This window comes from Primulina eburnea, chromosome 3 (assembly GCF_022965805.1).
Source record: "Primulina eburnea isolate SZY01 chromosome 3, ASM2296580v1, whole genome shotgun sequence".
NCBI lineage: Eukaryota > Viridiplantae > Streptophyta > Magnoliopsida > Lamiales > Gesneriaceae > Primulina > Primulina eburnea.
In genome coordinates this window covers 22,637,646-22,662,132 of record NC_133103.1, presented here as the reverse complement: position 1 = coordinate 22,662,132, position 24,487 = coordinate 22,637,646, and the positions used below count along the sequence as shown (strand labels likewise).

At 41.1% G+C, this 24,487-nt stretch overlaps 1 protein-coding gene across 1 annotated transcript; it reads left to right on the top strand.

Moving 5' to 3' along the window:
* Nucleotides 1-217: 217 nt before the first annotated feature.
* Nucleotides 218-3,018, top strand: LOC140827117 (uncharacterized). The gene is made up of 3 exons (XM_073189724.1): nt 218-397; nt 518-1,010; nt 3,008-3,018. Exons 1-3 carry the CDS (start codon nt 218-220, stop codon nt 3,016-3,018), a joined length of 684 nt encoding a protein of 227 aa, XP_073045825.1.
* Nucleotides 3,019-24,487: the final 21,469 nt, after the last annotated feature.

Here is a 24,487-nt window from a genome sequence, read left to right as displayed (position 1 = left end):
GGTAACCCTCCCCCTAATACTTATCACCCTGGATTGAGAAATCATGAGACTTTTTCATATGCAAATAATAAGAATGTGTTGAATCCTCCACCGGGGTTCAATACATCAAATGGGGAAGGGAAGCCATCATTTGAGGATTTAACTGGGACTTTTGTTGCTGAATCTGGCAAGAGAATGGCTAGGACCGAGTCTTTGGCTTGATAACCTAGAGATCCACATGGCAAATATTGGTGTTTCTTTGACAATCTTGGAGACGCAAGTTGGGCAGATTACAAAACAACTCAAGTTTCAACCGTCAGGCACATTACAAAAGACTGCAGACCCAAATATGAGAGAAGTGAATGCCGTTTTTATCCAGCATGAGGAGATTGGTGTGGTAAGCAGAGAAGAGAAAGAGGTTAAACCCACACCTGTCCAGGGATGAAAAGCCAACTCCAACCAAAAGAGTCCGAGGTAAGAAATATGAGAGGTATAATTCAAATTCATGCATAGATTTTTCTTTATTTCCCTACCCCAGATATTTTTACAATTACAAGCTGAATTTCAAAAGAGAAAAGGTCTTGAAGAACTCAAGAACCTACACATTAATAATGAGTTTGCAGATCAGGTGGAAGGTGAATTTATCGAAGGAACACAAGCAAATCTCCCTCATAAGCCGCAAGACCCCAGTGAATTTATTGTACCATGTGAAATAGGGGGTCAATTAGTGAAAAAAGCTATATGTGATTCAGGAGCAAGCGTGAATATAATGCCAAGTTCTCTCTATGAGAAACTTGGACTAACCAGGATAAAACCCACAGAATTTCTGGCAGATAAATCGGTGAAGGTGCCATTGGGCATTGTGGAAGATGTTGAACTTAAGATTGACAAATTGAAAGTTCCAGCAGAATTCGTGGTACTCGATATGGAGAATAGTCAGAACGTTCACGTCATTCTAGGACGACCATTATTGGCTGCTGTTGGAGCCATCATTGACATGAAACGAGGAAAGATGACCATGGAAGTTGAAGGTCAACTGCTGTTGCGTGTTTTCACTACCGCAAGTATACGGTGTCAAGTTTTAGTAATGGTTAGAGTACAGATATCGATCCCACGAAGAGTAAATATTTAAAATTGTATATTAATTACCACACTTGACATAGCTCAACTTTATTTAAACAAATCAAATAGTTGGTTTAAAATCAATTCAAATAAAATAACAATTCCTGTAATTCTAGCACGCAGCAGAAAATTCACTGATGAAATAAATCTAGAGATATGATTTCGTCGAGTCTCCCCTATGCTAAATTAACATTGACTAACATTTAATTAAATTGCACCATGTTTATTAACCAAAAACTCACAATATTTTCTATTCCCTCTGTCGAGTGTTAAATAGAAATGTACTACCTATTACTGATTTTAATATGTCTATTCAAAATCATGTAACACGTAATAAAAGTAAACAAGGTTCTTTTATGGATTCGTCAGAGTTATACGTCTTTTGCACGTTATAAATATCTAACGATGTGATTTCTTCTTTCCTAATTTCAATCCCCTCTGTCGAGTGTTAGATTTCAATTATGTAAGCAATCGAATTATGGCCAGTAATTCAAAGCTATTAAAAACAAGAGATCACAAATAAACACGATGAAATAATTCAATTAAAATTCAAATCGTCGTTCACATAGGTTCGACCTCGACTACATCAATATCTAGAAAATAGAATTAGTTCATACTCGAATTTAAATCAATACAAAACCTGTTTGTAATCATTAAAAACATAAAAGTAAGAAACCGAATTAAGAACGTGTTGGCGAGAGATGAAAGTGCTTCTCCGTGTCCGGATTCAACGTCTTCTATCTCCGTTCTTCGTGTCCCGTGCTTCGTGTTCTGACTTTTAATCTCCTTTCTCTCGAGTGGTATGACGGCTACGCTCAGAATATTTCGGAACCCCTTTTAAAATCAACGCCGAACCCATTTTATTTCTGAAAATCGCGACGCGCGCATATGCGCGACACAAACTCGCGCATATGCGTGGGTGCTGATCTTCTTCTTGCGCGCATATGCGCGCCATAAGCGGCGCATATGCGCGTTGCTCTCGGGTTTTCGCCTGTTCTCTCTCGCGCATATGCGCGCCATGAGCGGCGCATATGCGCGAGACTCACTGTATGGTACGCGCATGTGCGCTGCTTTGGGAGCGCAAATGCGCCAATATTTCTGCCAGTTACGCGCATGTGCGCGGGAATAAGTCGTGCATATACGCGGGGCTTACTGCATTCCAACCTTCGGGGTATTGCTCACACTTCTTCTCCTAGGCGCCATTTTAGCTCGTTTTCAGCACGTGTTGTATTCGCACCTAGATTCCTGCAATTACACCAAAAACAACAAAAGCGCATAATTCCGCCCAAAAAGACTAACAATCTATATGAAATATAGGAATAATTTAAGTGCATAAAATGCACTTATCAAATCCCCCTAAACTTAAACCTTTGCTAGTCCCCGAGCAAAAATAAAACTAAAAATAAATAAAACATTAACTAGACTAAACTAAACTAAACGAACAAGAATTGTGGAATAAAACGGATAACCTCTAGCCTCAGATATTACAGTTTCCATGATGTTGAATCGAACACATGCCAAATTACTCAAGTTCATGTGCGTGTGTGTTCTGCTATTCTCGTTTACCCACTCCAAATGCCAAGATAAGTTCATAGCTTGTTCATCTCATAAAATTCTGGACTCCTCGACACACATGTAATTAGCAAAATCATTGAAGTACACATTTACCTTAACAAATCAACAGGGCTTATAGGGTAACATTTGGCTAAACAAAGTGGTACTATGAAGACAACAATTAACCAAATAAAATCCAATATCATGAGATGCGCACATGTAAACAATCAAATCCGGTGTCTATCGACAGTATTTTTCAAGTGTCCATAGGCTTATCCTTGACAACTCTTCTCCACTAGTATATTGGATACGTGTGACTCGGTTAATAGGTCTTTTAGGCTTATAACGTTAGGCTATGGCTAATGGCTTCAAATGAAGGTAGAGAGTCAAAAGTGAGAGAAAACAAACAAATTCATTTTTCAACACGCGTCTCCTTCCTTTTGTTTCACTTCCACTTGCCTTGCCACAACATTTTCATCATTTTGCCCTCCTTTTTACATCACGTGTCATACTCTTTTCCTCTTTATTCAACTTCTCCCTTTTTTTTTAAATAAACATTTCTTTCTTTCTTTTCACCTTTTCATGATATTCTTATATGCACACAAGGGAGAAGAACTTTTGCAGTGATACACATGTTCGTTTTCTCTCAGTTTTCGGTAGACACTAGTGTATATGCTCAAAAGTTGGTAGTTGACGTAGGGCTTTTGTGTGTCTTGGCACACTCCATTCTATTTTCATTAAGCTCAAACATGGGACACTAGGGTGTATATGATGTTATGGGTAGGCTTGAAAGGCTCAAACGTTCCAAAAATCGCCTAAATCATCCCTAAGTCACACAATACCCGTATCTCGCCTCGAAGAGTGCCAAGCCAAGTTCTAGACTACTTTCAATTAACCAATCAACAAACACAGACAGATCATGTTTTCGGGTTTTCAAACAGAACAAATCACATCTCATTCTCATTTAGGCTCAAAGGGCTAACAAGTGATAATTTATTCAAGGGAAAATAGGCCCAACATAAATCAAAGACTGCCTGAATCATTTTTGTGTTAGTGAACATGTAACTCAACAAAGGGTAATCAACATGCAGGTTTTGGAGTCCATTCATTCATTTCAAATCACAAACCACATGAACACTCTCTCGACATCGGGTGTATCAACAATCATAGCAATCGTGAATTGATGTGTAAACGGTTAAGTAAAGATAGCATGCATTCGGATTCGTAATCAAGGAGAACATGAATTTCGGGTCAACTCTCATCATTGTTTGGTTATTACCTTAATTCCACAATTCTGAAAAAAAACAATTAACGACTACGAAAATAAAAATAAAGACTGAATTAATTTTTTTTTAAAATTAAATAAACATAAAAAATAATAAAGCAAATAACATCAAAGCAACAAATCAACTCTCAGATCAAATAATCAAATCACCCCCCCAAACTTAAAATATGCATTGTCCTCAATGTATAAACAAGAAAGAAATGGGACATGCATACCTCACACGGCGAGCGTCAGTGCTCGCCGTCATCATCATCGACATCCTTATCCATGTGCTGGGGCGGGTACTGTGGAGGAGGTCCTGGATACTGTGGTGGCGGTGGTGGATACTGTGGTGGCCAAGCAGGTGGCTGGGGAAACATGAGATCATCTGGACCTAAAGGTGGGAACCGCTGAGCAAGAACGGACGTGAAGTCCATCATATAACCCATGGCATAGTCCGTGCGGTACTGAAGCGAATCCAGCACCTGGCGCTGCTCAACTAGTAATCTCCTCTGATCCTGCATCTCAATCTCTAATCGCCTCAATCTGTCTCCCCTGCGCTCTCTGGCTGCTGCCGGTGGTGGTAGTGGTTGAAGCGGTGCTTGTGGAAGGTCCTCGTCATCTGAATCAACGGGAGGCATATAGGGCGCAACGATGGGAGCCTTCGGCTTAAGTACTTGCTCATCAGGCGACCAAGAGACGCTGGCCTGTCTGCAGAGTTCGGTAACAATGTGGGGGCACGGCAAGGCGACCGGGGTTAATACAATGCCGGCTCTCATGATCGATCCATATATTATTCTTCCCAAGTTAACAGATTTGCCCATCAAAATCTCAAAGACAAGCGCAACTTTGTCTTTGGTTACGTCGTGGTAATGTGAGGATGGGAGAACCCGAGCCAACATGAATGACGTCATCGCACTTGCATTAGGATTCTCTCGGATTTATTCAGTGAGATTGGACCACTCGCGCTCATTTTACATACGGCGCCTGCCTGACACACAGTCCGAATTACCTCTGAATAATCAACCCCATCGTCTAAGAATGCACTATACTCGTCCTCTTCGAGGCTCGGCATTTGATATATCGTATTTATCGTCTGAGAATCAAACGATACCAATTTTCCTCGCACAAGTACCTTTGACTCATCATGCCGTATCCGCAGATTGGCATAGAACTCTCTCACGATAGAAATCACAGCGTCTGGAGGTGGTTGAGCAAATTCAACCCACTGTCTTCTTTGCAGTTCATGCTCAATAAAACCACGTAATGTTGATAAATTAAATCCCCTCTCTGGGATAATCGACCGAGTCATCGAGCTCTCATACACCTGTTGTGCTTCTTATTTCCAAAATCGGTGCGAATCAAAGCTCGAAGAGGAAGAAGCACCCTTCTTTGACTTCTTTTTTGGTGCCATCAATCAATTAAACAAATATCACAATCACACAATCAAACCCAACCAACAGAAACCACAATCGAAGCTAATCGGACCCCCAAATTTGAACAATATGATTTCACCACGCCAACTATTCCAATAAGCAATGCAACATATAACCCAGTCACAGAATACTTCAATTTAGAGCATCCAGTACACAATCTCACCAATTTCCAATATCGATTTACACCAATTTCAAGATTTGATTCAAAAATCTGAATAAACCCTTGAGTTCACAAAAAATTACCAAAAAATTGAAGTGTGATTGGCTTTCAGAGGGAGGGCGGCGGCGTGGCGTTTCGAGGGAGGGCGGGCGGCAGCGTGAAGAGCTGCGGCGAGGGTTTGTCGAGAGAGAGAGGCTGCTTTCTGAATTCTGAAATCGCGATACCAAAATTTTTTTTCTTATACTGAGTCGCGCGCATATGCGCCATCCTTTCTGTCTTGTCGCGCATGTGCGTGCTCGGATTGGCGCATATGCGCCGAACTCTCTGTAAATATCGCGCATATGCGCGCTCGGAGTGGCGCATATGCGCCGAACCCTCGGCCAATGTCACGCATGTGCGCGGAAATTTGTCACGCATGTGCGCGGGGCACACTGTCCTTCGCGATTTTTTTTTTGAATACTTGCAAAAACATTAGCAAAATGCAAATTAATACTTGAGACGAGAAAATTAAAATTAATAAACTATAGAATCGAAATAAAATAAATAAAATGAATGCAAAAATAAATAAATGTGGGTTGCCTCCCACACAGCGCTTGGTTTAACGTCATCAGCCTGACTTTCTTCAGTCTATTTTGGTTCTCGCAGTGGGATGTTGTCCATGTGTCGCACTTCATTCCCAAAGTAATGCTTGACTCTCTGACCGTTGACTTTGAATGTCTCACCATTTTTTGCATTTTAGCTCAATTGCCCCATGTGGGTACACTGTTTCCACTGTGAATGGTCCAGACCATCGTGATTTTAACTTACCAGGAAACAGCCTCAGTCGGGAATTGAATAATAACACATGTTGCCCCGGTTCGAAAAGTCGTCGAAGAATCTGTTTGTCATGCCATCTCTTGGTCTTTTCCTTGTATATCTTGGCATTTTCGTATGCATCATTCCTAAACTCCTCCTTCTCATTCAGCTGCAGCAGTCGTTGTTCGCCTGATGCTCCCTTATCAAAATTTAATTTTTTGACAGCCCAAAATGCCTTGTGCTCCAGTTACCAAGGTAAATGACAAGCTTTCCCAAAGACCAACCTATAAGGCGACATCCCGATAGGTGTCTTATATGCAGTCCTGTATGCCAATAATGCATCATCTAGCTTGATCGTCCAATCCTTCCGGTTTGTCTTCACTGTATTTTCTAATATTTGTTTGATCTCCCGGTTGGATATCTCTGCTTGCCCATTGGCTTGCGGGTGGTATGCCAGTGTCACCCTGTGCTTCACATCATATTTGGCCAATAGTGAGTTAAAAATTTTGTTGCAGAAATGCGTACCTTCATCACTGATAATGGCTCTAGGCGTTCCGAATCTTGTGAAGATGTTCCTGTGGACAAACTTAACAACAACTCGAGCGTCATTAGTACTGGTGGCGATTGCTTCCACCCATTTTGACACATAATCAACAGCAAGTAAAATATAAGATTGACCAAAAGAGGATGGGAATGGATCCATAAAATCAATATCCCCAGACATCAAAACGTTCCACCTCCAAAATATTTATTAGTGGTAATTCATGTCGTCTAGAAATATTGCCAACTCTTTGGCATTTATCACATGACTTGACTAAAGTATAACTGTCTTTAAATAAATTAGGCTAATAGAAACCTGACTGTAATACCTTAGCTGCTGTTCTAGATGCTCCAAAGTGTCCACCGTAGGGTGAGGAATGACACTGCTCTAGAATTGTACCCGCTTTTTCCTCTGATACACATCGTCTGATTATCTGATCAGCGCATCTCTTGAAAAAGAAAGGATCGTCCCACAGATAAAACTTGGCATCATGAAGAAATTTCTTCTTTTGATGGTAAGTTAAATCTAGTGGTAATTCTCCTGCAGCAAGAAAATTAGCTATATCTGCGAACCAAGGATGTGTAACATTTACCTTGAAGAGTTGTTCGTCTGGGAACGACTCGTTGATAGCTCCACCTTCAGTTCTTTCTTCCAGTTCTAGTCGTGACAGGTGATCAGCCACCTGGTTCTCACAACCTTTCTTGTCTTTGACCTCAAAGTCAAATTCTTGAAGTAGGAGTATCCGTCGTATCAACCTGGGCTTTGCATCCTTTTTGGCAAACAGGTAACGAAGAGCTGCATGGTCAGTAAAAACCGTTACCTTTGTGCCAATGAGATATGTTCTGAATTTGTCAAATGCAAACACCACTGCTAGCATCTCTTTCTCAGTGGTTGTATAGTTCTGTTGGGCTGCGTTAAGTGTACGACTAGCATAGTAGATAGTCTTGAACATCTTGTCTCGCCTTTGTCCCAATACTGCTCCTACAGCATAGTCGCTTGCATCGCACATGAGCTCAAAGGGCTCCTTCCAGTCAGGCACTATCATGATAGGTGCGGAAGTCAGAGCTGTCTTGATCTTGTTAAACGCCTGCAAACAATCATCGTCAAAAATAAATGTAGAATCTTTCTCTAACAGATTACATAAAGGTCTAGTAATTTTAGAGAAATCTTTAATAAAACGACGATAGAACCCGACATGTCCCAAGAAACTTCTGATCCCTTTCACATTCTTTGGTGGTGGGAGATTTTCAATTGCCACAACTTTGGCTACTGTCCACTTCCATTCCTCTCGCTGAAATTTTGTGCCCAAGCACAATACCTTCTTGCACCATGAAGTGACATTTCTCCCAATTCAACACTAAATTCTTCTCCTGACATCTCTGCAAAACAAGGGTCAAATTATGCAAACAGTGATCAAAGGATGAACCAAAGACAGATATATCATCCATGAAAACCTCCATTATCTCCTCAACCATGTCAGAAAATATGGCCATCATACACCTCTGAAACGTAGCAGGTGCATTGCAAAGTCCAAATGGCATTCTCCTAAAGGCAAATGTACCGTAGGGACAAGTGAAGGTAGTCTTCTCTTGATCCTCCGGTGCTATGACAATTTGATTGTAGCCTGAATAACCATCTAGAAAGCAATAATAATGATAACCACCTACTCTATCAAGCATCTGGTCAATAAAGGGAAGAGGGAAGTGATCTTTACTAGTCGCATCATTCAATTTCCTGTAGTCTATACACACTCGCCAACCAGTCACTGGACGAGTTGAAATCAATTCGTTATTCTCATTTCTAACTACAGTTATGCCTCCCTTTTTAGGCACTACTTGTACTGGTGAAACCCGAGAACTGTCAGATATAGCATAAATAACACCAGCATTTAGCAATTTTAATACCTCAGCCCTCACAACTTCTTTCATGGCTGGATTCAGCCTCCTCTGATGATCAACATAGGGAGAATAGAACTCCTGCATAAAGATTTTATGCATAGAAATAGTAGGGATAATCCCCTTTATATCAGCAATTGTCCATCCTAAAGCAGATTTAAATTCTCTCAACACCCTCAACAACCTATCTTTCTCATCACTAGTAAGAGCAGAAGATATAATTACCGGATGTGACGAACCCTCGTCTAGGAAAGCATAGCATAAGTGACTCGGTAAATCCTTCAATACAGGGGATGCTTTTGGTACCTCTTTACTTGTATCCTCGAGTAACTCTTCAAGTTGGGTATCACTCTTTTCCTTAGGTAGTGTATTGAGAGCAAGTAACTCCTCTTGCATATCCCAATAATCTTCATCTAGTGTAGAAGCTGATTTCAACAAGCATCTCTCCAAAGAGTCTTTTGTCAACTTTCCTGCACCAACATGAGGTACACATGAATCAATTATATCAATACTCTTACAAGTACTTACCTCATTTGGTCCTTTGATGGTGTTGTAGATGTTGAACACGACTTCATCTCCACCTACTCTCAATGTGAGCTCGCCCTTGTGCACATCAATCAAGGCTTTCCCGGTAGCTAGGAATGGCCTTCCAAAGATAAGTGGCGTCTCCTGGTCTTCTTCCATATCTAAAATGACAAAGTCAGCAGGGAATATGAATTTGTCTACCTTTACCAGCACATCCTCTACTATCCCTCGTGGATAGGTAAGTGATCTGTCCGCCAGCTGCTAAGTAATAGTGCTAGGTTTCACCTCGCCAAGCTCCAAAGTCCTGTAAATAGAAAAAGACATTAAATTTATACTAGCACCCAAATCACATAAAGCTCTATTTACTCTAGAACCACCAATAACACAAGGAATAGTAAAACTCCCTGGATCTTTGAGTTTCTGTGGTAATTTCTTTGAAGTATTGCACTGCACTCTTCAGTCATCTTTACGGTCTCAAATTCTTGAAGTTTTCTCTTCTTGGACATCACATCCTTGATGAACTTAGCATAATTGGGCATTTGCTCCAATGCATCGGCAAATGGGATGTTGATGTGTATTTCTTGAAAATTTCCAGGAACTTCGCAAACTGATGATCATCCAACCCTTTCTTCTTGAACCTCTGTGGATATGGAAGATTTACCTTCGGTAAGGGCTGCTGTTTAAGTAATTTCTCAGGTTCCTCTACTTTCTCTTCTCCAACACTTTCGCTCTTGCCTTCATCTTCCTCAACTGTAACCTCTACACTTTCTTCGGTAGGCTCTGGAACCCCAATTTCTTTGCCACTCCTCAGTGTGACAGCCTTGCACTGTTCCCTAGGGTTCACCTCAGTATTGCTGGGAAACTGTCCTCGGTTCTGATCTTTTAAAGCATTGGCTAGTTGCCCAATCTGTGTTTCCAAGGATTTCATCGTGGCACCCATATTACCCATGTGTGTCTCCATGTTATCAAGACGAGACTCAGTTCTCGCCATTTTCTTCCCAGACTCAGTCACAAATTTACCAACTAGATCTTCAAACGATGGCTTTCCTTACCCTTTTTGTGTATTGAACCCCGGTGGGGGATTCAACACGTTCTTGTTATTTTCATAAGAGAAATTCTCGTGATTCTTCAAACCTGGATGATAAGTATTAGGGGGAGGATTACCTCGATAACCTCCAAAGCCACAGTTGTTGATGTACTGAGCTTCCTCCATAACTGGCTCTTCCTAAGCAGTCACCAATGCTACCTCAGACGTAATTGGCCTGGCTTGTTCATCGCTGCAATCTGTACGGTCAATGCCGAAACCTGTGCAGTAAGTGATGTGATTGGGTCTACAACATACACTCCAGCAGGTTTCCTTGATCCAGATCTTTCACTTCGCCACTGATAACTGTTGATGGTCATCTGTTCAAGCAAACCATAGGCCTCATCAGGTGTTTTAGAAAAAATAGTACCTCCGGCGGCTGCATCCACATTCCCTCTAGTTGGCCCATCTAAACCATTGTAAAATAACTCAATCTGCACCCAATCTGCATAGCCATGATTCGGGCACTTCCTGAGTAATTCCTTGTATTGCTCACACGCCTCATATAACACTTCAAATTCTCTTTGCCTGAAGTTGGTGATATCTATTTTCAGCTGAGCAGATTTAGCAGGAGGGAAGTACTTTGACAGAAACTTCGTAACCAAATCTGCCCAAGTAGTAACACTTCCCAGCGGTAGAGATTGAAGCCAGCTCCTAGCATGATCCCTGAGAGAAAACGGAAACAAGCGCAATCGAATAATTTCGTCAGAAACACCGTTAATTTTTACCGTATCCGTGATCTCCAGAAAAGTTCTGAGGTGAAGATGGGGATCTGCGGTGGCTGCTCCTCCAAATTGGTTCTGTTGAACCATGTTGATGAGTGCGGGCTTTAGCTCGAAATTATTAGCAGCAATAGTTCCACGAGCTATTCCAGAGTAGTAACCGTTTATGACTGGGCGGAAATGTTCCCTGATTGGCACCTCTCTTGGGAGCTCATTCTGATTATTTCTGTTTTCAGCCATTGCTTTAATTTCGTCTCTCCTTGCTTTCCTTAATCTCCTGGTAGTTCTTACGATTTTCGGATAAAAAATCAGCAAGTCGGGATTTTGAAATCTTCGCATGCACTACAAAACAAAAAGATTACAGATTAACAAAACAAATAAAATAAAATAAAATAAAGTCTAAATTAAAGTAAAGACTAATTAGTAATGATATCAATATGCAATTAAATAGTTTACTCTCCGGCAACGGCGCCTAAAACTTGTTGCGTGTTTTCGCTACCGCAAGTATACGGTGTCAAGTTTTAGTACTGGTTAGAGTACAGATATCGATCCCACGAAGAGTAAATATTTAAAACTGTATATTAATTACCACAATTGACATAGCTCAACTTTATTTAAACAAATCAAATAGTTGGTTTAAAATCAATTCAAATAAAATAACAATTCCTGTAATTCTAGCACGCAAGCAGAAAATTCATTGAGGAAATAAATCTAGAGATATGATTTCGTCGAGTCTCCCCTATGCTAAATTAACATTGACTAACATTTAATTAAATTGCACCATGTTTATTAACCAAAAACTCACAATATTTTCTATTCCCTCTGTCGAGTGTTAAATAGAAATGTACTACCTATTACTGATTTTAATATGTCTATTCAAAATCATGTAACACGTAATAAAAGTAAACAAGGTTCTTGTATGGATTCGTCAGAGTTATACGTCTTTTGCACGTTATAAATATCTAACGATGTGATTTCTTCTGTCCTAATTTCAATCCCCTCTGTCGAGTGTTAGATTTCAATTATGTAATCAATCGAATTATGGCCAGTAATTCAAAAGCATTAAAAACAAGAGATCACAAATAAACACGATGAAATAATTCAATGAAAATTCAAATCGTCGTTCACATAGGTTCGACCTCGACTACATCAATCTCTAGAAAATATAATTAGTTCATACTCGAATTTAAATCAATACAAAACCTGTTTGTAATCATTGAAAACGTAAAAGTAAGAAAACGAATTAAGAACGTGTGGCGAGAGATGAAAGTGCTTCTCCGTGTCCGGATTCAATGTCTTCTATCTCCGTTCTTCGTGTCCCGTGCTCCGTGTTCTGACTTTTAATCTCCTTTCTCTCGAGTGGTATGACGGCTACACTCAGAATATTTCGGAACCCCTTTTAAAATCAACGCCGAACCCCTTTTATTTCTGAAAATCGCGCCGCGCAACTCGCGCATATGCGCGGCACAAACTCGCGCATATGCGCGGGTGCTTCGGGTGCTGATCTTCTTCTTGCGCGCATATGCACGCCATAAGCGGCGCATATGCACGTTGCTCTCGGGTTTTCGCCTGTTCTCTCTCGCGCATATACGCGCCATGAGCGGCGCATATGCGCGAGACTCACTGTATGGTACGCGCATGTGCGCTGCTTTGGGAGCGCATATGCGCTAATCTTTCTACCAGTTACGTGCATGTGCGCGGGAATAAGTCGCGCATATGCGCGGGGCTTACTGCATTCCAACCTTCGGGGTATTGCTCACACTTCTTCTCCTAGGCGCCATTTTAGCTCGTTTTCAGCACGTGTTGTATCCGCACCTAGATTCCTGCAATTACACCAAAAACAACAAAAGCGCATAATTCCGCCCAAAAATATTAACAATCTATATGAAATATAGGAATAATTTAAGTGCATAAAATGCACTTATCAACTGCTGGAAATAAGGGCATCCAAGAAATCATACAACCCAACATGAATAGGATTAGTGACAGTCGGGCTGATGACAATAATCCAATCATTGTGTGGGAGGCAACCTACATTTATTTTTAGCATCCATTTTATTTTTTTTATTTCAATTCCTTAGTTGTTAATTTTAATTTTCTCTGTTCAAGTATTAATTTAAGTGTTTTGTTTTTTACAGGTGATTTAATTAAAAAAAAACTGATGGACAGTGTGCCTTGTGCGCGAATCCCCAACTCGGATGGCAGAAGATGCCGCGCATATGCGCCACTCAGAGCGCGCATATGCGCGAGAAGGCAAGTCAATTATACTCGAAAGGCAGAGACACCGGCGGACATGCGCCACTCATGGACGCACATATGCGTGAAAGACCACACGCGGGACAGTAGCCTTCGCGCTGGATTCAGACGCGCATATGCGCACAGCCTTATATATATATAAAAAACACGCAGACCCTTCTTCAGAAAAAAAAGAAAGCACACAGCTGCCTCCCATCCCTAAAATACAGCAGCCGATGCTGCCCTGTCCTGAAATTGAACTCCAACGCTTCAACCACTGCCGTAACTTCCGATAACACTCCAAGCTCCGGTCACTTTGTTGGTGCAATTAAGGATTTTATCCAACTTTCATTCAAATCTTGATTTTAGTTAGGAATTGTGTTCGATCTATTTGAGGAACCTTTAATATTGTGAATTGGGCACTAGTTGTTGTTCTCTAGTAGTTTGTGGTTGGGTCGTATATTGTATTGCTAACCGGATTAGTTGGTGTGGTGAGATTCTAATTGCTACGAACATTGGGGTGAGATTGGCGGAGTTTGGCTCTTTAGTTGTTGAATTTAGTGTGTGGGTGTGAGTTTTGCATTATTAATTTATATGGCGTCGAAAAAGAAATCAAAGAAGGGTGCCTCTTCTTCCGCAAGTTTTGATACCCACCGATTTTGGAATGAGGAAGCCCAACAAATTTATGAGAGCTCTATGACTCGGTCCATCATCCTGGAGAGGGGATTTAATTTATCGATTCCACGTGGTGTGATTGTGAATGAACTGGAATGAAGACAATGAGTTGAATTTGCTCACCCTCCTCTAGATGCTTTGATCTCAGTTGTGCGGGAGTTCTATGCTAATCTGCGGATACGCCATGACGAGTCGAAAGTATTAGTGAGAGGTAAATTGGTATCGTTTGAGACTCAAATGATAAACATGATCTATCAAATGCCTAGCCTCGTCCAAGACGAGTACAGTGAATTTCTAGAAGAGGTGGTTGATTATTTAGAGGTCATTTGGACCGTCTGTCAAGCAGGTGCTGCATGGAAAATGAGTTCGAGTGGTCCAATTTCTCTAAAGAAATCCGATATGGGCCCCAATGCACTCAAACGATAAACATGATCTATTAGATGCCTAGCCTCGACCAAGACGAGTACAGTAAATTTCTAGAAGAGGGGGTTGATTATTTAGAGGTCATTCGGACCGTCTGTCAGGCAGGTGCTGCATGGAAAATGAGCTCGAGTGGTCCAATTTCTCTAAAGAAATCCGATATGGGCCCCAATGCAAGTGCGTGGACATCATTCGTATTAGCCCAGATTCTCCCGTCCTCGCACTACCACGATGTGACCAAAGACAAAGTTGCACTTGTCTTTGCTATTATGATGAGGAAATCTGTTGACTTGGGGAAAATTATTTATGGGTCGATTCTGAGATTTGGCACAGGGTGAGCCATGGTCGCTCTTCCGTGCACTCATATTGTTACTAATCTATGTAGACAGGCCGGCGCGTCATGGTCGCCTGATGAGCAAGTGCTTAAGCCAAAGTCCCCCATTGTTGCCTTCTTTGGAGCTGCCTCTTATATTCACCACGAGTATCCAGATGAAGAGGAGCTCCCACAGCTACAGCTTCCACCGCCATCACCACCTGAGACAGCCAGACAACGCAGGGGAGACCAATTTCGTAGACTTGAGACAGAGATGGAGGATCAAAAGAGGTTACTGGTTGAGCAGCGCCAGGTGCTGGATTTGCTTCAGTACCGCACTGACCATTTCATGGGATAAATGATGGACTTCACTTCCGTGCTTGCTCAGCGGTTCCCACTTATAGGTCCAGAGGATCCGATGTTTCCCATGCCACCTACATGGCCACCTCAGTATCCTGGACCTCCTCCACAAGAACCACCCCCAACACATGGATGAGGATGTCGATGATGAGGACGGCGAGAACTGACGCTCGTCATGAGAGGTATGATTGTTCTGTTCCTTCCCCCATTCGTATCATTTCTAAATCCCCATTTCAACTACCAAATTTTGAGCATAGACACTAGTACCTTCCGAAAATTGAGAGAGAATGAATCTTTTTATCACTACAAAAGTTTTTCTCCCCTGTGCGCGTATAAGAATATCATTTGTGAAGAAAAAAAAGAGAGAGAAGAAGAAAGAAGTTGAATAAAGAATAAAGGAGTATGACGTGTTGATATGAAAAGGAAAAAACAATGGTGAAGATGTTGTGACGATCCAATTGGAGGTGAAACATGAGAAATGGGAGATAGGTGTTGAAATATAATCTGGTTTGTTTCTCTCACTTTTGATTCCCTATCGTCATTTGTAGCCATTAGCCGTAGCCTAACGTTATAAGCTTAAAAGACCTATTAACCAAGTCACACGTACCCAGTATACTAATGGAGAAGAGTTGTCAAAGTTAAGCTTATGGACACTTGAAAAATGCCGTCGATAGATATGGAATTTGATTGTGTACATGTGCGCATCTCATGATATTGGACTTTGTTTGGTTAATTATTGTCTTCAGATTGCCATTTTGTTTAGCCAAATGTTACCCTATAAGTCCTGTTGATTTGTGAAGGTAACTGTGTGCATCAATGGCTTTGCTAATTACATGTATGTCGAGGAGTCCAGAATTTTTTTTTTTGAGATAAAAATTATGAACTTATCGTGGCATTTGGATATGATGAGTAATGTGGCATGTGTTTGATTCAATATGATGGAGACTGTAATCTCTGAGGCTAGTGGTTATCCTTTTATTCCACAATTCTTGTTCGTTCAGTTACTTTCTTTAGGATGTGTCTAGTCTAATCTAGTTAATGTTTTATTTTATTATTATTTTTGCTCGGGACTAGCAAAAATTTAAGTTTGGGGGGATTTGATAAGTGCATTTTGTGCACCTAAATTATCCTTATAATGCATTTAGACTATTAGTTTTCTTGGGCAGAATTATGCATTTTTTGTTATTTTTAGTGTGATTGCAGGAATCTAGGTAAGGCTTGGAAAATAAGCGAAAAATTAAGCTTAGAAGAAAAGTGTGAGCATTACCCAGAATTGAAGCAGCAAGACCCACGCATATGCGCGAGTCAAAGACTCGCATATGCGCGCAAGACAGGCGAGACAAGAAGCAAAACAGAGAGTCTCGCGCATATGCGCGGGACTTGGGCGCGCATATGCGCGAAAGATGAAACTCACATACAGAAGAACCCGTGCATATGCGCGCGACGCAAATATCAGAATTAAATAGGTTACGACGTGGGCTTTGAAAGGGGTTCTAAATTTTTGCCACAGCCGATATATCACTCGAGAAAATGAGAAAAAGTGAGAGCGCACGGAAGACGGAACGTGAAGAAATTAGCATAAAGACACTGAATCCGGACACGGAGATGCACTTTCATCTCTCTTCAACATGTTTCTAATTTGGTTCTTTACTTTTACGTTTTTAATTGTTACAAACAAGTTTTGTATTGATTTAAATTCGAGTATGAACTAATTTTATTTTCTAGAGATTGACGTAGTCTTGATCGAACCTAGGTTATTGATGTTTTGAATTTTAATTGAATTAATTCATCGTGTTTATTTGTGATTTCTCGTCTTTAATGCTTTTGAATTACTGGCTATAATTCGACTGATCTAATACTCGAGATAGGTGATCGAAATTAGGACAGGAGAAATCACATCGTCAACTGTTTATAACGTGCAAAAGACATATAACTCTGGTGAATCTATAAAAAGAACCTTGTTTGCGTTTATTATGTGTTACATGATTTTGAATAGAAATATTGAAATCAGTAATAGGTAATACAGTTCTATTTATCATTTGAAAAAGGTAATAGAAAATATTGTGAGTTTTTGGTTGATGAATATGGTGCAAATTAATAATATGTTAGTCAATTCTAATTTAGCATAGGGAAGACTCGACGAAATCATATCTCTAGATTGCTTTACTCACTGAAGCTCGACTGTGTGCACAAGATTTAGATAATTCATTATTTTCTCTGAATTTATAATAAACTATCTCATTGATTTTTCTAAATAAAGTTGAACTATGTAAATTATGGTAATTAATATACAGTTTCAAATAATTACTCCTCGTGGGATCGATATCTGTTCTCAAACCAGTACTAAAACTTGACACCGTACACTTGCAGTAGTGAAAATATGCATTAGAGAGGGATTCGGAAACTGTAAATGTATGGGACTGTGCAGTTCCAGAGGGCTTAAAGATTTGATATGTACTACTCATATCTAGAAGGTGCATCTTCTCTTCGGTAGCTCATCACATAAGAACTCCAAAGTTAAGCGTACTTGAAATAGGGCAATTTTGGGATGGGTGACCCCTGAGAAGTTTCCCAGGGTGCCTGTGAGTGAGAACATAAGCACACTGGAAAGACCCGTCTTGATACAGTGAGGACAGTCGTCGAATCTGGGGCGTTACACAAAGAATGAAAGAATCTCAGAATAAAAGAATCTTCTACTGACTGAAAATATGCCAAGACTAATAACTGAATGTAGAGACTGTCTTCTAACTGATCTGAACTGTTCTTCATTTATTGGTTCTTTTATCAGCTGGTCTTTGATCAGTTGGTTGACTTGGTCTCTTCTTAGATAGTTGTTGTTGCTGTTCTTCTTCCCCCTTTTTGTCAAGACCATCAACTTTATTGGATAAGATACGGACCTCTGAAGTAACTTGAGTTATAAAATTCAACAATTGTTCCTGCATAAAATCCATTCTCTTTGTCATTGTTTTTTGTACAAAATCAATTTGATTTATGAGTTTGGAAAAGAGCTAGAACCGTCACTCTGTCTTTCTTCAGCTGATCTACTAGGATGAATAAATTATTGTAACCTGGTTAAAGCTCTTCAAAGTACTATCCTATGTAGAATCAATTTTCAATGTGTGCAGAAATTGGGTTGACTTGATATCGGAAATGATTGAGATAATGTGTGCAAACCGGACTGAATTCCTTACAACATAATTTCAGAACCCACTGGTATTTGAGGAGATAGAGATTCAGATGGATCATGTTCTTTCTCCTTTTCTTCATCATCGAAAATAACCAAGGCCAATTTTGTTGATTCAGTCTCAGTTTGAACTAATTCTGGAATAGTATCTTCAACCAATTTCTGATGGGTGTCTTCAGCAGAGGTGGAAGGTTGAGCAGCTGTTGAGCTGGTTTATCAGCTGTCACTTATGTTGGCTCTTTAGTTGGCACTGACACATCTTCTGTTTGGTCTGAGTGCAACTGAGCCATGTCAGCTTGATTTACTTGTTCAGTCGTGGCAGCCGACTGAACTAGTTCTTCAGGTTTTCGTAAAACAACCTTTGAGGCTGATTGTTCAGTTATGTTCTGGTCTTCAACTAGTTCATCAGTTAAAAAATTCAGCTGGATGTCTGTGGCAACTGATTGTATTACTCCATCAACATTTGCAGTGACAACTCAGCATCGGTGTATAATTGAAAACCTGCTGGAGGAGATTTAGGAGCAGAAGATGACAGTTGAGAATCCTTGGAAGAAGATTCATTTACTTGATCAGTTTGTTCAGCAAATGCTTCCTTGGATGGCTCTGACTGATTTGTTGAAGGTTCAGCCTGCTGATAAGTGGTGTTTTTACGTGTTTATTGCATTAGTTTTAGTTGTATTTACATTGTGCATGCATGCATTTCATTTACATTTTGTTCATTTTATAGTAATTATTTGCATTTTATCATGTCTCACTTGTGTGTGATGAATCTGCAGGAAAAATGGTCGGAAAACGGAAAATATAGCAAAGTGAATAAACTGAAGAAGTTGGACAGAAACTTGGCGCCCGAGCGGTACATTTCTACCGCCCGGGCGCGAGAAGTGAAAAAACTGAAAGACATTACAGAAGGTTGGCGCCCGAGCGGTACATTTCTACTGCCCGGGCGCGAGAAGACGAAGTGCCGAGACAGAGATTTGGCGCTCGGGCGGTGATTTTCTACCGCCCGAGCGCGAATGCCGCACCAGCCGAGCAACATTACAGAAACTTGGCGCTCGAGCGGTACTTCTCTACCGCCCGAGCGCCGCTTATTTTTGGAAAGTTTCATTCGCGATTTCTTACCTTAATTTGGATGGTGGTTGCTATGGAAAGGGGATGGCACGAATTTTGGGCATTCATTCAGACAGATTTTCAGAGCCACAAAGGATTTTGGAGAGCTTTGGCACTTGGATTGAAGATTCGACGGTTTCCGGGCATCGTTCTTCGCAGATTTCGTCACGCCTAATATTTCTAGTTTATTTTCCTTTGTTTAAACAATGTTTTGCTTATTTTAATTATGAATTCTAGTAGCTAACTTTCATATTTGTTGGGAGTAATGGGGATCCTACCCCAAACTTTGTTCTAGTTCATTGATATTTCGATTTGTGATTTATTCTTGATTATTCTACGATTTTCATTGTGTCGTTGAGCGTAGCTAACTTTAACGACAATTTTGTATCCCGAGTGAGTTCGAGAGAATAACTGTGGGGACCCGGGCTCTAACTCTACTCTTTTGGGATTTAATTGGATCTTTGTTCGAAAATGTGGGTCAAAATTTTGCTTTTAACTTTAATTCAAATGTATTAACTAAAGCATAACATATCTCGATAGAAATTAAACAACGTAATGTACATACAAGTCTGTTCGTACAAACATTCTCTAGTGTTCAAATGACAACTCTAAACATAAGTAGTACAAGTTCCATAAGAAAACACTAGTAATCTGCAATGCCCGAGATCTCCACGCTATCATCATCTCTCATCTAGCTCGTGACCCCGATCCTGTCCCACCTGTTGCCATGCACACATACAAACACGACAACAGCCGGATAACTCCGGTGAGAACATATCCCAGTATAAAACATGGATGCATGCAATGTAATAAATCATGTACAATTGCATAACATAAATCAAGTAACATGAATATACATCTAAACATGTAGTAGAATACAAATCTGTATTCGACAATTCAAATCTTGACTCGACTCTTTTCTAATCTAGGGATCCCGGTGTGAATAAGAAGGTCTGTCACCTACCCAGCCACTCGGGGCAACGGTACGTCTTATTCCTAGACTTCGGTCAACTCTGTATCGAGGGTCTACACATATAACAAATCTGTTTCTATGCGTCGATACACCGAAACGTCTAGTTTTGGCAAGTCTGCCAATCTCTCCTATCTCAAGACTCGAATATAAATCAATAAACAAAACATTACATAAACAATGTAATAACTATCTAGTATGTGATTTAGGGAAACTCGTATCAAATCTGAATCGAGTTGTGCAATCCCAAGACCACATGAATTATACCTTTCTTGTCGAATCGTCGGTGTCGCAGTCGAAGTCTCGAGTTCACAATAACCAATATAATCTGAAATGGCAATGTGTAGACACACTCTATCAACAAGCATCTCAACTAACTCAATGTACAAATCTGTAACTGATTTCAATACAATTCAACGGCGTAACGGCTTATTTCTCAATACCGGCCAACTCAATCTCAACATAACAATATCATAATCAATCTCAATAACTCATAATCTCATCCAATACAAACATGTATACCAAATTCTGCATAATCTTCACATAATACATGCTGGAAAATTGAACCTATAGCATACAACATCCGTAATTCAATCCGTTTACGTTTCTACGATGCTTAGCATATCAAGAACACATATTCGCAACAAAATCATAAGTTCCCCAACATCCACAATCTGAATCATGCTGGAATTATATCAAACTTACGTCACTTTGTAGCCTTCAATGCAAGGAACACAAATCTTACCTCAGAATTAAAATCGGATAATCGGAAATAGCAAAATCTCAAGTGCAAAGATCAAAAGAATGAAAGCTTCTCCCAAATCCTCTCTCGGTTCTAAGTTCTGAAATCTGAAGAATGAGATGTCATGCCAAGGTTTATATATCACATGCCATGTGTCAATACGAAATTCAAAGGTGGCAATCTCGCATGCAGACCGCGGGTGCGGTGTCTCAAGAGCGCGGGTGCGCTATGCTCACGGCGAATTCACCAAAAATTGCAACACTATGACCGCGGGTGCGGTCCTTACATAACCGCGGGTGCGGTCTCACACCGCGGGGGCGGTCACGCTATCACCGCGGGTGCGGTGTCTGTTCGCACAAAACTCATTTTTTTCTATCTTTACACCGCGGGTGCGGTGATGTTAATACCGCAGGTGCGGTCTTGTCTCGGCCATGCTTACTCAAACTCACATTTTTCATGTCATGCGTAATCCTCTTCAACCCTCACATCGATGACACGGATAATTCTCGAGCCTTACATTTCTCCCCCTCTTAGACAAGAGTTCGTCCTCGAACTCATAACAACTTAATCAATCATAGTAAAGGAAGAAATGACATTAGAACTGAAAGAAAACTCACATCATACAAATAGCTAGGGATGCCTCTGTCTCATCTCAGACTCTGTCTCCCAAGTCGCTTCCTCAATGCCATGACGACTCCATTGCACCTTCACAAGTGGAATGGTCTTGGTTCTAAGCTTCTTTTCCTTCCCATCCAGAATCTGTATCGGTTGCTCGACGTAGCTCAAAGTCTGATCTAACTCGGCTTCGTCAGGTTGAATGACATGAGAATCATCCGGCATATATCTGCGCAACATCGATACATGAAAAACGTCATGTATACCGGACAATGAAGGAGGAAGAGCAAGTCTGTAAGCTCGATTGCCAATCTTCTCAAGAATCTCATACGAACCGATGTATCTAGGAGACAACTTTCCTCGCTTGCCAAATCTGACAACGCCTCTGAAAGGTGAAATCTTCAGAAATACTCTGTCTCCCTGTTCGAATACTAACGGTCTGCGTCTAATATTGGCGTACTTCGCTTGCCTATCCTGTGCCGTCTTCATTCGTTTCTGAATGATCTTCACTTTTTCTGTCATCTCACGAATCATATCAGGCCCCAATTCTGGTACCTCAGAAATATCATCCCAGTACAACGGAGATCTGCACTTCTTTCCGTATAAAGCTTCGAACGGTGCCATTTCTATGCTCGTCTGATAGCTGTTGTTGTATGAAAACTCACACAACGGCAATGAATCTTGCCAACTAGTACCAAAGTCTAGTACTACAGCTCTCATCATATCCTCTAAAGTCTGGATAGTCCGCTCTGACTGTCCGTCTGTCTGGGGATGATAAGCAGTGCTCAGGTGTAAAGTCGTACCCAAAGCCTGCTGCAAACTGTGCCAAAAGTGAGAAGTGAATCGTGGATCACGATCTGATACGATCGACTTCGGCACACCGTGCCATCTGACGACCTCTCTGACATACAACTCGGCCATCTGATCGTGTCGATAGGTCATCCGGTACGGAATAAAACACGCTGATTTGGTCAGTCTGTCTATCACAACCCAAATCGCGTCACAGCCCCGCGAAGATCGAGGTAACTTCGTCACGAAATCCATGGAAATGTGGTCCCATTTCCATTCAGGAACAGACAAACTCTGAAGTAGACCTCCGGGCTTCTTTCTCTCTGCCTTCACCTGTTGGCAATTCAGACATCTAGACACAAATTCTGCAATGTCTGTCTTCATCTGTTTCCACCAGAATTGTGTCTTCAAGTCGTTATACATCTTCCTGCCACCAGGATGAATGCTGAATCGACTACAGTGTGCTTCCGACATGATCTGTCGTCTCAAATCTGAAACATCTGGCACCACTATGCGGTTATTCACATACAGAATAGAATCTCTAACCTGATATTCTGAGATATGACCAGCTCTGACCATATCAATCGATCTCTGCACATTCGGATCGGTTCTTTGTGCTTCTTTGATCCTCGAAATCAAGTCTGGCTCAATCTGAATCGCAGCAAGTCGCAGCGGTCTACTCTCTGTATTAAATGTTAATCCAGACAAGCAACAATCTTCTACTAAACTCGATACACCTACAGTCGACAAGGAAAGAGCACATACCTTTCGACTCAAGGCGTCTGCCGCTGCATTCGACTTTCCTGGATGGTACTTGATCTCGCAATCAAAATCTTTTAGCAGATCAAGCCATCGTCGCTGCCTCATGTTCAACTCTGACTGAGAAAAGAGATACTTCAAGCTCTTATGATCGGAATAGATCTCAAATTTCTCGCCATATAGATAATGACGCCAGATCTTAAGTGCAAACACAATCGCCGCCAATTCAAGATCATGAATCGGATAACGAGTCTCGTGCGGCTTCAGCTGTCTAGAGGCGTATGCTATCACGTGTCCTCGCTGCATAAGAACACATCCAAGCCCTCTGTGAGATGCATCACAATATACAACAAACTCACCTGTACCGGTAGGAATCGTCAAGACAGGCGCACTAGTCAGCCTCTTCTTCAGCTCAACAAAACTGGCTTCACAATCTTCGGACCACACAAATGGCATAATCTTCTGTGTCAACTGGGTAATCGGCTTCGCTATACTGGAGAAGTCTCGAATAAAACGTCGATAATACCCGGCTAGACCCATGAAACTGCGTATCTCAGGCACAGAAGTCGGTCTCGGCCAACTGATCACAGCCTCAACTTTACTCGGATCTACCGCAATACCATCTCCAGATATAATATGCCCCAAGAAGACAACCTGTCGCAACCAGAATTCACACTTGGACAGTTTAGCATACAACTGCTCCTGTCGCAAAGTCTTCAGCACAATTCTCAGGTGATCTGCATGCTCAGTCAAATTCTTCGAATACACCAAAATGTCGTCAATAAACACAATCACAAAATCATCTAAATATCTCTGAAAAATGCGGTTCATCAGACTCATAAACACCGCTGGTGCATTCGTCAAACCGAAAGGCATAACAACAAACTCGTAGTGTCCATACCTGGTTCGGAATGCAGTCTTCGGAATATCAACATCTCTAACTCGGAGCTGATGATACCCTGATCTCAAATCGATTTTCGAATATACAGAAGATCCCTGTAACTGGTCAAATAAGTCGTCGATGCGAGGCAACGGATACTTGTTCTTCACGGTTGCCTTGTTCAACTGCCTATAATCAATGCACAGTCGCATCGAACCATCTTTCTTTCTAACAAAAAGCACCGGAGCACCCCAAGGTGATACACTGGGTCTGATATATCCCTTGGACAGAAGATCCTCCAACTGTGCTTTCAACTCTTTCAGCTCTATCGGTGCCATCCTATATGGAGCTCTCGAAATAA

What these genes read in the sequence shown, in the direction of transcription:
- LOC140827117 (XM_073189724.1), top strand. Translation starts at nt 218, where the DNA reads ATGGCAAATATTGGTGTTTCTTTGACAATCTTGGAGACGCAAGTTGGG. An exon ending in TAAGCAGAGAAGAGAAAGAG is followed by an intron (nt 398 to 517) that starts GTTAAACCCACA and finishes TCCCTACCCCAG; the next exon opens with ATATTTTTACAATTACAAGC.